This window comes from Nerophis ophidion, linkage group LG20 (genome assembly GCF_033978795.1).
Source record: "Nerophis ophidion isolate RoL-2023_Sa linkage group LG20, RoL_Noph_v1.0, whole genome shotgun sequence".
In the NCBI taxonomy this organism is placed as follows: domain Eukaryota; kingdom Metazoa; phylum Chordata; class Actinopteri; order Syngnathiformes; family Syngnathidae; genus Nerophis; species Nerophis ophidion.
Window position 1 is genome coordinate 22,451,920 of NC_084630.1, and position 14,746 is coordinate 22,466,665.

The window sequence follows — 14,746 nt, forward strand, 5'->3', positions numbered from 1 at the left end:
GGCGACCCCAAAAGGGACAAGCGGTAGAAAATGGATAGATGGATATATATACTGTGTATATATATATATATATATATATATATATATATATATATATATATATATATATATATATATATATATATATATATATATATATACATATATATATATATATATATATATATATATATATATATATATATATATATATATATATATACATATATATATATATATATATATATATATATATACATATCCATCTATATATATATATATAGATGGATATGTATATATATATATATATATATATATATATATGTATATATATATATATATATATATATATACATATGTAACAACCAGATGCTTCAATAAAATCCCCTGAAGATGTTTTTTTTCCTGACCTAACAAATGTATGTATGTAAATAGACAGACAGACAGGCAGACAGATAGATAGATAGATAGTACTTTATTGATTCCTTCAGGAAAATAAAAAATTATATATATATATATATATATATATATATATATATATATATATATATATATATATATATTTATATATATATATATATAAATATATATATATATATATATATATATATATATATATATATATATTAGGGGTGGGCAAATTAATGCGTTAATTACGAGTTAACTCATCAATCTATTAACGCCGACAATTATTTCATCGCACATTTGCGTATGTTGTTTACATGCTTTTATTTTGTTAACATTTTTTATTAACAAGATGGCGTTGCCCGGATGGGCTTCGGTGTCGAGGAGCTCTTGGTAAAGATGGAACATTTGGCAAAAATACCGGACAATTCTGCAAATTTCATGGCTGGCTTACAGCGTGGTCACGCCGGGATCACTTACGACCGCCAGACAATTCTGAATGTGGATAGATCGGGCCGTTTTGGACTGAATGACGCGTGCTTGCTAGACCGGCTAGCTAGCATGGGAATACTTTGCCGGCTACATCCTGCGGCCTGTGAAGCAGCGGAGTATATGTGTTGTTTGTCTATTTATCAATAATGCAGACGAGGCGTGTTGGCTGAGTTCTTAACGCTTGCTTTCAGAGCGTGCATATCACAACATACAAGATGCCGTCATGGCGACACAACCTACCGCGCATGCTCGTCACTCCTGTTGCATGCTGGGTAGGGTAGTTCTTTTTTTCCCTGGCTCATAATATCACAATATAGTACCATGTATATGATGCGTTCAGTTTATCAAAGCACCAAGCAAACAATCGGAATATTCCCATCATATCAATTCCTAGATATGGTCATAATTATTTTAAGTGCACTACGCAGAATAAACACAACATTATTAATATTGCTACTACGGATAATTTGATCAAAAATTCCCTAAAACAGCGAACTACCTTTAATATAGTTTTTTTAAACATAAGATCCCTGATAAAAAAAAATGTTTCTGCTGTTACCTCAGAAATTGCCTGTTCAGATGTTATGATTGTGGCTCAGAGATTTGTATGTAGATTATATTTATTTTCCATAACAAACAAGATAACTTAAATACTCTGGCAGTGGCAATAAGCTTAAATGTTTGTATTTACATTTTTTGAGTTGTTTTTCATAAAATATGCTATTTAACTGCTACTGTTTAACAAGGACTGATTTAAATTGTGTTTGCACAACAAATGTTTTGGCGCTTTTGTTCATGTGGGAGAATATTCCAATAAAGGTGCACTACACACTACTTTTGAATTCATTATTGGGCTTTGCGTATACAATGCAGTTAATCGCGATTAATCGGAGAAATAGTGCGATTAACTTTGATTAAAATTTTTAATCGTTGCCCAGCCCTAATATATATCAACTGTTTTATCCAACACATGTGTGCTGATATTGATTACGTTTCTGTTGAAATAAATATTGATATTGTTTTATCACCCAGCACTATATTGCAATGTGATGATGGACACGTCAAGTGTAGATAAGCACATAATTCAAAACGTTTGAATTCCGTTGGCGGTACTGTTTGACGCAAGACCAAATTTCGATGCCTGGCTTGCAGATGATGTGACGTCCGTATTGACTGCCTCTGGGTAATGTTGCAATTATCCATGCCAACAAAGAAAGCTTGCGTGATGTTCAATAGTAAGTTTTTACATAAAGACAGAGCGATTGGTTATGATCCATATTGTCAAATAAACAGAACCAGTACCGTGGTATCCATCCATCCATCCATTTTATTCCGCTTATCCGAGGTCGGGTCGCCCGGACTTCCCTCTCCCCAGCCATTTGGTCCAGATCCGCACGGGGGATCCCGAGGTGTTCCCAGGCCAGCCGGGAGACATGGTCTTCCCAACGTGTCCTGGGTCTTCCCTGTGGCCTCCTACCAGTCGGACGTGCCCTAAACACCTCCCTAGGAGGCGTTGGGATGGCATCCTGACCAGATGCCCGAACCACCTCATCTGGCTCCTCTCCATGTGGAGGAGCAGCGGCTTTACTTTGAGTTCCTCCTGGATGGCAGAGCTTCTCACCCTATCTCTAAGGGAGAGACCCACCACCCGGCGGAGGAAACTCATTTGGGCCGCTTGTACCCGTGATCTTGTCTTTTCGGTCAAAACCCAAAGCTCATGACCATAGGTGAGGATGGGAACATAGATCAACCGGTAAATTGAGAGCTTTGCCTTCCGGCTCAGTTCCTTCTTCACCACCATGGATCGATATAGCGTCCGCATTACTGAAGACGCCGCACTGATCCGCCTGTCGATCTCACCATCCACTCTTCCCTCACTCGTGAACAAGACTCTGAGGTACTTGAACTCCTCCACTTGGGGCAAGATCTCCTCCCTAACCTGGGGATGGCACTCCACCCTTTCCCGGGCGAGTACCATGGACCCGGACTCGGAGGTGCTGATTCCCATCCCAGTCGCTTCACACTCGGCTAAGAACCGCTCCAGTGAGAGCTGAAGATCCTGGCCAGATGAAGCCATCAGGACCACATCATAATGCAGAAAGCAGAGACCTAATCCTGCAGCCACCAAACCAGATCCCCTCAACGCCTTGATTGCGCCTAGAAATTATGTCCATAAAAGTTATGAACAGAGTTGGTAAAAAAAAGGGCAGGCTTGGCGGAGTCCAACCCTCACTGGAAACGAGGGCAATGCGGACCAAGGTTTGACACTGATCATACAGGGAGCAGGACCACCACAATCAGACAGTCCGATACCTCATACTCTCTGAGCACTCCCCACAAGACTTCCCGGGGTACACGGTCCAATGCCTTCTCCAAGTCCACAAAGCACATGTAGACTGGTTGGGCAAACTCTCATGGACCCTGCCGAGAGTATAGAACTGGTCTACCGTTCCACGACCAGGACGAAAACCAATTGGTTAAGTATTGGTAAAATATGCAATATTCCAGTGCCCATCTATTATGTGCTGTAGGTAATAAAAGACAAACATAAACTTCAATATAATGACGACTGTCCGCTGAAAGAAAGTTCAATCTTTTCAAGGTTGCGGTCCCTTGCGTGGAGAGAAAACATATCTTCCCGCTTCCTCAACAATATTACTTGCAGCCACTCTGGAATCTAACTATCTGCACCACTATCCCTTCCCAGCAGCCCATCAACGTTATCTCTGAACTGGATGGGCCAATTAGTCATCCTCTGCCTTGTTTGCTCCGGCTCACACACTCAAACTGATTCAATAAATGATTTGAATAATGGCCTCGTAATCATAGATGCTGATTTTTTGGATTGTTGTTTGTTTATGCGGATGCTCAAATGAATCAGCCCGCCGCCTGCAACCACCAACTCTTTGGACTGATGGGATTCGCGCCAATGATTTTTGCTTTATGCTCAATGGGCGTTCACATAAAGGATTCCGGCTGGGTGTCTGACGGAGACAAATGACACGTTTTGCTTTGAAGCCTTTTTAAACCTTGCTTTCTTTGCCATATTCATACAAAGTAGATGTGTGCCATTGGCAAAACAGGATACCGGTGAGAAATCTTCTCGATTATGTTGGGAAAATTACTTAAGAAAAGTAATTAGTGATAGTTACAATTTTATTTTTTTTACTCAAATACCGTATTTCCTTGAATTGCCGCCGGGTATATGTATGCGTCTGCCTAGAATTAATGCCGGGTCAAACTCGTTTCGCAGAATATTATTTTTATTAGCGCATGTCTAGAATTTCGGCTGGGTCAAACTTGTTTCGCAAAATAATTAGCATATGCCCAGAATTTCCGCCGGGTCAAACTCGTCACGTCCCGAGTGACACTTCACCTGTCATCATATTCAAAATGGAGGAGGTTGATTTCAATCATTTGAAATCGCATAAAGGGAAGAAGATTAAGAGCTATTCAGTAGGATTTAAGGTCCAAGCTATTGAATATGCTAAAAAGAACAGTAAGCAGCTATGTTTTATTAATATACCGTAGCTGCGTGTGTCAAATATGAGTCATTAAATGACTCCCGCCTCCTGGTGGCAGAGGGCGCTAGTGTTCCTTATTGCAACAAATCGGCTGCAGAAGAAGTGACAACAAGCAGCGATCGTTTATTTGTTCCTCTCGCTTGCACTTTTAACATGGAGGATTATACATCTAAAATAAAACAGTTTTCTAAACTGGACTTTCACTCGAAGCAGGAAGAAATAAGGGAAGATCTCCATTGAGACAGAGAGACTTTTAAAACTGAAGAAAGATAAGGAAGACTTCTATAAACAAGTTATCGATGCTTTTGATCGGAAGGAGCTGCGCATGGACTTCATTTATAAGTAAAGGTAAGACCATAATAAAGTTGTTTTTATTAAATGTGCTTTTCATGATGGTATCCTTACATCACACTCAAATTTTTAAGCACAGGCCTAAATGCACCGCATGCCATTGGTAAGCGCCAAAGTGAGAATAGGTTTTAAAACAATTAGCGCATGCTTGCCTTTACCGCATGCCTTTGGTAAACGCCGGAGTGAGAAGAGGTTTTAAATTAATTAGCGCCCCAGCGGCAATTCAAGGAAATACAGTAAGTCATTGAAATAATAGATGGATACTTCAGGTTAAAAATGCAGGTTTTCAGCACAATTCTGTTCAAGATTGTTCAAACATTGTTGAGGGAGATAGAACAGGAACGCTGTGAAAAGGATAAACACTGGGGGATAAACACTGGACCCCCGTGAGCACACAAAAACATGTTACACAGAATCCACACAACTTGCAACAAAGCGGGGGTCATGTAACAAGTCGTTATTGCATTTATTTCATGAAAAACCTTCAAAAAGCGGGCATTCAAGGGCATACTGTAATATGTGACTTGGAAAAGAAACTGGACTTCATTTTATTTGGCCAATCATTCCCAATCAAAGAACACTTGTTTTTGATGTTTAAAAGTGAGTAAATAAACACGAGCAACAGTCAGCTAACAATGGAGCCAATTGGGTGCTCTATTTCACTCTATTCAGCTCCGGGAATTTCCCTCGACCTCAACCTTTTACATATATGTAATGTAGTAAAATGCATTATGTACACAGTTTGCACATTTTAAGCATAGATTGGCGTATTAACTTCACAGATGCATCACAACGTTTGCGTTTCCCTACAACAACAACAACAACACAAATAATCATGGCAGACTTCTTGAGGAAACAACAAAAACTAACTTTGGGACACAATATGATCCAGAACCTTATATTTTTGAGCCTGAGTATAAGGAGGATGATCTACAAGTTTTAGAAGCTGTGTGCTAAACAGTTCCAGCTTTAGTGATACACTAAGCATCATTAAGCAGTATTAATAAGTGCTGGAAGAAGAAATTGTAACAAAATAAAACCTTAATTTACTGCACAATGTCTGCTCTCACTAGGATAAAACAGAGGAGATGACCACTTTAGACAAAGAATGAATAATAATCCTAGCACAGATTAAAAAAAATGTAGAAACACATTTGTAATAAAGCATATTTTTATGTCTTTCTCACTATCTCCAGTTCTAAGTTGGATGTCAAAGTTGACCAACTTCTCGGTTTATGTCCACAACCTTCTACTATCCAGGTGAGAGGCTTGATTTATAATGCTATATAATAGACTATATATATATACATATATATATATATATATATATATATATATATATATATATATATATATATATATATATATATATATATATATATTATTTGTGAATCTTCGGGCACCACACAATCCAATTCAAAACAATCCTCAAAATTTATACTTTTTTAATAACTTTGGATGCCAGTAATATAATTACCTACATTCCTCCATAAATTAGATTAGCTTCTCTAATTATTATTTTTGTATTACTTAAAAAAATTATCTGGTTTTGTTTAATAATAATAATAATAATAATGCCGATACATTTAATAAAGTCTAATACAAATAAGGCAACAAGAGAAGTATCCCACAGATGGGTAGGTTGTGAGTTCAAACCCCGGCCGAGTCATACCAAAGACTATAAAAATAAGACCCATTACCTCCCTGCTTGGCGCTCAGCATCAAGATTTGGAATTGGGGGTTAAATCACCAAAAATGATTCCTGGGCGCGACCACCGCTGCTGCTTACTGCTCCCCTCACCTCTCAGGGGTGATCAAGGGTGATGGGTGAAATGCAGAGAAAAATTTGGCCACACCTAGTGTGTGTGTGACTATCATTGCTACTTTGACTTTAACTTAACTTCTCTTCTCTAAAGTAAGTACAGCAGATATAGATCATCTACATCAGGGGTGTCAAAATCATTTTAACAAGGATGGAAATGTGAGCACACGTGGGCCGGACTATCAAAATCATGGCATTAAAACTAGAAAATAATGACAACTTCAGACTGTCGCCTCAAAAATAGAACAAACACATTCTGAAAATATTACAGTAAAAACATTGAAAAACTAGCAGCAGCGGTGAAGTTTGGATCCATGAAGGGAAGAAGAAAGTGAATGTTAATAATTACATTTACATATGCATACAAAAATGTTTTATTTTGTATAATTGTTTTAATGAATGAAGTAACGTTTATGACAACCTTTTTTCCAAAACACAATATAGAATGTGAGATAAAACAGGACAACGCATACATCTGTCATGTGTTTTCAAAACGCTTACAGTATTATGTTAGATCCACTATGGACTGGACTCTCACTATTATATTAGATCCACTATGGACTGGACTCTCACTATTATATTAGATCCACTATGGACTGGACTCTCACACTATTATGTTAGATCCACTATGGACTGGACTATCACTATTATGTTGGATCCACTATGGACTGGACTCTCACTATTATGTTAGATCCACTATGGACTGGACTCTCACACTATTATGTTCGATCCACTATGGACTGTACTCTCACTATTATGTTAGATCCACTATGGACTGGACTCTCACACTATTATGTTAGATCCACTATGGACTGGAATCTCACCATTATGTTTGATCCACTATGGACTGGACTCTCACACTATTATGTTAGATCCACTATGGACTGGACTCTCACACTATTATGTTAGATCCACTATGGACTGGACTCTTACACTATTATGTTAGATCCACTATGGACTGGACTCTCACTATAATATGTTAGATCTACTAGGGACTGGACTCTCACAATATTATGTTAAATCCACTATGGACTGGACTCTCACACTATTATGTTCGATCCACTATGGACTGTACTCTCACTATTATGTTAGATCCACTATGGACTGGACTCTCACACTATTATGTTAGATCCACTATGGACTGGAATCTCACCATTATGTTTGATCCACTATGGACTGGACTCTCACACTATTATGTTAGATCCACTATGGACTGGACTCTCACACTATTATGTTAGATCCACTATGGACTGGACTCTTACACTATTATGTTAGATCCACTATGGACTGGACTCTCACTATAATATGTTAGATCTACTAGGGACTGGACTCTCACAATATTATGTTAAATCCACTATGGACTGGACTTTCACAATATTATATTAGATCCACGATGGACTGGACTCTTACTATTATGTTAGATCCACTATGGACTGGACTCTCGCTATTATGTTGGATCCACTATGGACTGGACTCTCTCACTATTATGCTAGATCCACTACGGACTGGACTTTCACTATTATGTTAGATCCACTATGGACTGGACTCTCACTATTATGTTAGATCCACTATGGACTGGACTCTCACACTATTATGTTAGATCCACTATGGACTGTACTCTCACTATTATGTTAGATCCACTATGGACTGGACTCTCACACTATTATGTTTGATCCACTATGGACTGGACTCTCACACTATTATGTTAGATCCACTATGGACTGGACTCTCACACTATTATGTTAGATCCACTATGGACTGGACTCTCACACTATTATGTTAGATCCACTATGGACTGGACTGTCACTATTATGTTAGATCCACTATGGACTGGACTCTCACTATTATGTTAGATCCACTATGGACTAGACTCTTACACTATTATGTTAGATCCACTATGGACTGGACTCTCACTATAATATGTTAGATCTACTAGGGACTGGACTCTCACAATATTATGTTAAATCCACTATGGACTGGACTTTCACAATATTATATTAGATCGACGATGGACTGGACTCTTACTATTATGTTAGATCCACTATGGACTGGACTCTCGCTATTATGTTGGATCCACTATGGACTGGACTCTCTCACTATTATGCTAGATCCACTACGGACTGGACTTTCACTATTATGTTAGATCCACTATGGACTGGACTCTCACTATTATGTTAGATCCACTATGGACTGGACTCTCACACTATTATGTTAGATCCACTATGGACTGTACTCTCACTATTATGTTAGATCCACTATGGACTGGACTCTCACACTATTATGTTTGATCCACTATGGACTGGACTCTCACACTATTATGTTAGATCCACTATGGACTGGACTCTCACACTATTATGTTAGATCCACTATGGACTGAACTCTCACTATTATGTTAGATCTACTATGGACTGGACTCTCACTATTATGTTAGATCCACAATGGACTGGACTCTCACACTATTATGTTAGATCCACTGTGGACTGGACTCTCACTATTATGTTAGATCCACTATGGACTGGACTCATACTATTACGCTAGATCCACTATGGACTCGACTCTCACACTATTATGTTAGATCCAATATGGACTGGACTCTCACACTATTATGTTAGATCCAATGTGGACTGGACTCTCACACTATTATGTTAGATCCACTATGGACTGGACTCTCACACTATTATGTTAGATCCACTATGGACTGGTCTCTCATTATTATGTTAGATCCACTATGGATTGGACTCCCACTATTATGTTTGATCCACTATGGACTGGACTCCCACTATTATGTTAAATCCACTATGGACTGGACTCTCACACTATTATGTTAGATCCACTATGGACTGGACTCTCACTAACATGTTAAATCCACTATAGACTGGACTCTCACTATTATTTTAGATCCACTAAGGACTGGACTTTCACAATATTATGTTAGACCCACTCGACGTCTCCTCTAGAGGGGAGGGGGTCACCCACATCCGCGGTCCTCTCCAAGGTTTCTCATTGTTATCCCACTGGGTTGAGTTTTTCCTTGCCCTGACGTGGGATCCGAACCGAGGATGCCGTTGTGGCTTGTGCAGCCCTTTGAGACACTTGATATTCATGAACCAATGTATTTATTATCATTTTGTTCCTGTAATCTCACCCTGGAACCTTCAAAAGGACGCACAGTAGCTTTTTTTTCCATTTTGCTCAACTGTGACTCTTCCCATGAACGAAGAGCCAAATTCAGTGGAATTAACTGAAAGGTCAAGTGGGTGAAGAAAATGAAGTCATGGCAGTCATTTCCGGGCCCGGTCATTGATCAGCGCCTAATTGATCGGCCGACGATGACAAGCCGAGGACGTGCTCCCGCTGAATCACAAACAAGATCAGAGTGGAGGGTTTTTTTTGTTTTTTCCCCGAGAACAAGCATCTGGCTTCCAACTAATACTATCTGGCAAGTATTTACATCTGTATTCAGAGAGGAGGCTGTGGACATAATTGACCATGACAACGGAATACAAGGCTGCGGCCGTCTTTGATGCAGTGGCCGGCGCTGTAAGGCTTGCATTGACTGTACTTCTGATCAATACCGGAGATTGGTCTCGGCTGAAACTCATAAAAGGTTAGCGCTCCATTGCCTGGACCAAGGTTACTTTGCAAGTCCCAAGTCATAAAGCCGCTCTCTCACCGTCAGGTGGAAGAAGGAGAAGGAGGAGGGGGGGGTCGGACATTATTTGGCCAAATGTATTATTGAGTGAACGTTTCATTAACGCACTCAGTTTAAGCCCGGGCCATTGTGGATATGCAAATGTCCCAGGCCTGGGGTGGGGAGAGAGAGAAGGAGGGGAGGAGGGGAGGAAGAGCGAGTGAGTGAGCGATCAAGCCGGGGAGAGAGAGAAGCCTCGGAATTGTGAGCGGCTTACGACACTCAGTGAACGCTCGGCGTTTGTGCAGCCTCCGCTGCCGGGGACCGCACGCCTCCGTCTTCACCAGCACTAACCTTCAGCGCCCGCGTCCAGTCGACCGACACATCGCCCGGGAGAGCCGGCCGGCCAGGCGGGAGAGAGGGAGCCACTGCGGATGCGAGAGGGCTTCTTCTTTTTTTTCGAAACGGAGATGAGCCGCCGACATGACGGGGAATATTGTCCAGAGGCTTGACTTTTTCTAATCCTTTTGTCAGCCACTGAAATCACGATTCAAGGGATCTGAAGCCCACAAGTTAGTGCTTGCTTGCAGAGATGGGCGATGATATACGCTGGCAGCTCCGCTGAAACTTAAGCAAGAAGGGGAGGAGAAAGGGGGGGAGGAAGAAAAAAAAATAGATACCTGGAAAAAAAAAAAAATGTTCTCCTCTCCCCATCGTTGCAGCAGAGGACTGCGGAGGAGCTGAAGAGACCGAGCTCATGCATGCTGACCGCAGGAACTTGCGCTTTCCAGCGTCTCCCCACTTGGATTCCGCCTCTTTGACTTGAGGAGAACTAAGACATTGTACGCCTGCCAAGGATCTGGTGTCCACTGAAAGGAGAGACGGGAGGGGGTGGCGGTGAATTTGTGCCACAGTGGGGTCCTTTTTTAGACCCCGCACATAATTAGTGTCGCGGGGCACAAAGCCATTCGCTGAATGTCAGCTTTCGGATAGGGGGGTGAGTAGGAATCTTCTCAGATAAGATCGATCCGTGAGGACATTTTTTTTTTTACGTCTCCTCCCACCGTTTGATCGGAATCATAAGAGACTTCCTCCGTCAGGATTTTATTAGTCGACCAAATGAAAAAGACGAAATACTGAGTCAGAAATAAGGCGTGATGCGCTACGTATGATGTGAGAAGCGGGGGAGACAATATCCAGAGTGAATGGACATTTGCTCAGTGGCATCCCTGGATATTCATGCTGATGGATTTCCTTTTAATTGGACTGTACTTAAAGTGGCCGGTGAAGAAGCCCCCGGGGTTGATACTGTGTTCATTGGGCATTTTTCTGAGGATGGTCCCCTGGGCGGAGGGGGTTTGTCCCAGGCTGTGCCGCTGCGACAGCAAGCTGCTGTACTGTGAGGGGCTGAACCTCACAGACATCCCCCAGAACTTGAGCAGCGCCTTGGGACTGTCCATGAGGGAGAACAACCTGACCGAGTTACGTGACGGCCAACTGGCCGGCCTGTCACAGCTCACCTGGCTCTACCTGGATCAAAACAACATTGACATGGTGGAGGAGGCTGCATTCGAGCGGCTGAGGCGGGTCAAGGAATTGGACCTCAGCAGCAATCGGATTGAGAGTCTGCCAAACGGCACCCTCAGGCCCCTACCCAACCTGCGCATCCTGGACCTCTCGTACAACAGGCTGCAGGCCCTGGAGCCTGACTTGTTCCATGGCCTTAGAAAACTCACCAATCTGCATTTGCGCTACAACGCTCTCAAATTCGTGCCAGTGAGGATTTTCCAAGACTGTCGGAGCATGCAGTTTCTCGACTTGGGATACAACCAACTGCAGAGTCTGGCACGGAACTCGTTCGCCGGCCTCTTCAAGTTGTCAGAGTTGCATCTTGAGCACAACGAGCTAGTCAAAGTCAACCTCGCCCACTTCCCCCGACTGATCTCTTTACGTACCCTGTATATGCACAACAACCGCGCGACTATCGTCGTCAACACCCTGGAATGGACGTGGCACTTCTTGGAGAAGATCGACCTATCGGCCAATGAAATCGAGTACGTCGAGCCACATGTTTTTGAGAGCGCGCCCAACCTCAAGATATTGATGCTGGACTCTAATCGCTTGACTTCTATGGACCAGCGCATCTTGGACTCGTGGTCCTCCCTGACCAGCATCACCCTCGGAGGGAACGACTGGGAGTGCAGCCGCAACGTGTGTGCCTTGGCCTCGTGGTTGAGTGCCTTTCGAGGGCAACGGGACAATTCGCTCTTGTGTTCGAGCCCGGACACAGCACAAGGCGAGGACGTCTTGGACGCCGTCTACGCTTTCCAGCTGTGCGAAGATCCCCCTCTGGAAGCTACCTCGGCGGGCGTGTATGCCTCCACACGGGATCTGGCTCGTGGCGGCTCCGTGTTGCTCGGCCCCTTCACCCCCAACCCTTACGAGGGCGAGGGCGGCGAGGTGGTCACCGGTTCCTTCACGGTCACGGTGGGCCACGGCGACCTGGAGAGCACCATGCAGATCCACAAGGTGGTGACGGGCACCATGGCCCTCATCTTCTCCTTCCTCATCATCGTGCTCATGCTGTACGTATCGTGGAAGTGCTTTCCAGCCGGAATAAGGCAGCTGAGGCAGTGTTTCAGCAGTCAGCGCCGCAAACAGAAGCAGAAGCAGAGCATGCAGCAGATGGCTACAATTTCTACCCCGGAGTACTACGTTGACTATAAGCCTAACAATATCGAGGGAGCTCTGGTGATCATCAATGAATACGGCTCATGTACTTGCCAGCAGCAAGCTTCTCGGGAATGTGAGGTGTGACCCGGGCCTGGTGGTAAATCTGTTCTTTTTTGGATACGCCGGCGAGTGCACGCAGGATTAAATGTATATTTTGGTCACATCTTACGCAGCATATCACTGTGATATGGAAGTTTGCTTCACGGAGTTGACCATTTTGCTGTGGATTTCCTGCTGTATCTTTGCCCACTCGAAGCTACAGCACCAGGCGGTACGGGCTCTTGACTGGCGGACGGCTCGACGCACCCAACCGTCACTGAGAGGAATACATTACAAGCTGCACATTTTTTTTCCCCCCTGATTCATGGATATTTGAGCTTTAATGTGTCTTTCGGCTGCGGGACATGTAATTAAAACTGTGGACAGAAAAAAACAAAAACATTTGTAATATGGTAAACAATATTTGACAAGGATCTAACATATATATATATATATATATATATATATATATATATATATATATATATATATATATATACATATATATAAAATATTTAAGTTGGATTCCAAATGTAAAGATACGAGTATGAGTAAAAATGTTTAAAAGAAGTGCAAGTGTGGATTCAACCGATACAAAATAATCTATTTCTTTTGTAAACTCAAAAAAAAAAAGAAAGAAGCAAAATGTTGAAATACATGCTGTTCACATTGACATCGTGCGTGTGCGAGAGAGGCTGCTCAGAAATGAAATGTGTTGGCTGACTCGAGTGCAATACCTCAGCAGTCCTTTAAACCAACAACACAAAAAAAAAAGAAGATACAAGCAGAAAATGAAAGGCACATTTTGCAACTCATCCCAAGTGTAATAGAGCCACTGTCTCGATTTCTCTTTTATCTCACATTGTGTTGCTTTATGATTCACTGTGTTGGTTCACTGCTAGTGTTGTTCCTCCCCCTGCTTTCAATCGCACATTTTGATCAGTTAGCACACTTTCATATTATTATATCTGTGTACCATCAAAGTAAAGAAAAATATAAAGTCTCCTGTTGCTTCTCAATGGTTTTTGTGAGGGATAAGGAAGGGGGGGGGGGCTTTCACGGAATCCAGCACGCAGAGCAACAACAACCCACACCAGACGTGTAATCAAAATGCAGATTTGAATCACTGAAATGGAGTAATCCTCCGGCTTCAAGGGAGATTTGCACAAACAATCAAAATGTGTGTTGCACACCAGGACGTTGGAGGTGTATACGTATATATGTATGTATTTATATTTGGAGTTCATTCGTACGGACCTCGTTTCTTCCATCCTTTGACATAGGCTGCTGTGTTTTGTGGCAGTAAGCGGGGGCTGTGAGATGGAGACGGCGGATCACAACCACTGCAGAAAGAGGGAACAGACTGCTCTCTAGTGTGCGTGGCTTCACATTCAGGCGTCTGCCTCTTGCACTCCACATGTTGCCGCTCGACTCAGTGGAGGAAAATCTATGACTTTGTAAAAGGGAAATAAATCACTGCTTTTTTTGTTAATTTAATAAGAAATTTATATTATGTCTTATTCAGCAAATAATTTGGACGTATTCACCTTTTTCTAATTAGGGTTATGCACAGGAAACTAAAAAAAAAAACTGGTATTGGGGTAAAATGGCCATCTGAACCTTCCAAATTGAGACATCCATGTAAGGCTAAGGTAACTCCTTAACTGCTACACACAAAAGGGTGATTATTTTTTACAAAACATGCACCCTGATGTGTGCCGTGTGCTATTATATGATGACATTGTTATCAAAACACCAAAGTTTGCCCCC

The 14,746-nt window shown here is 42.0% G+C and overlaps 2 protein-coding genes across 3 annotated transcripts in view; one reads left to right on the top strand and one right to left on the bottom strand.

Moving 5' to 3' along the window:
- ctnna2 (catenin (cadherin-associated protein), alpha 2) overlaps positions 1-14,746 on the bottom strand; it is an 820,127-nt gene that overhangs the window by 386,435 nt on the left and 418,946 nt on the right. The window lies entirely within an intron of this gene.
- On the top strand, positions 10,453-13,979 carry lrrtm1 (leucine rich repeat transmembrane neuronal 1). The gene has a single exon (XM_061880700.1). The coding sequence runs from the start codon at positions 11,444-11,446 to the stop codon at positions 13,019-13,021; it is 1,578 nt and encodes a 525-aa protein (XP_061736684.1). The 5' UTR covers positions 10,453-11,443; the 3' UTR covers positions 13,022-13,979.

What these genes read in the sequence shown, in the direction of transcription:
- lrrtm1 (XM_061880700.1), top strand. Translation starts at nt 11,444, where the DNA reads ATGCTGATGGATTTCCTTTTAATTGGACTGTACTTAAAGTGGCCGGTG.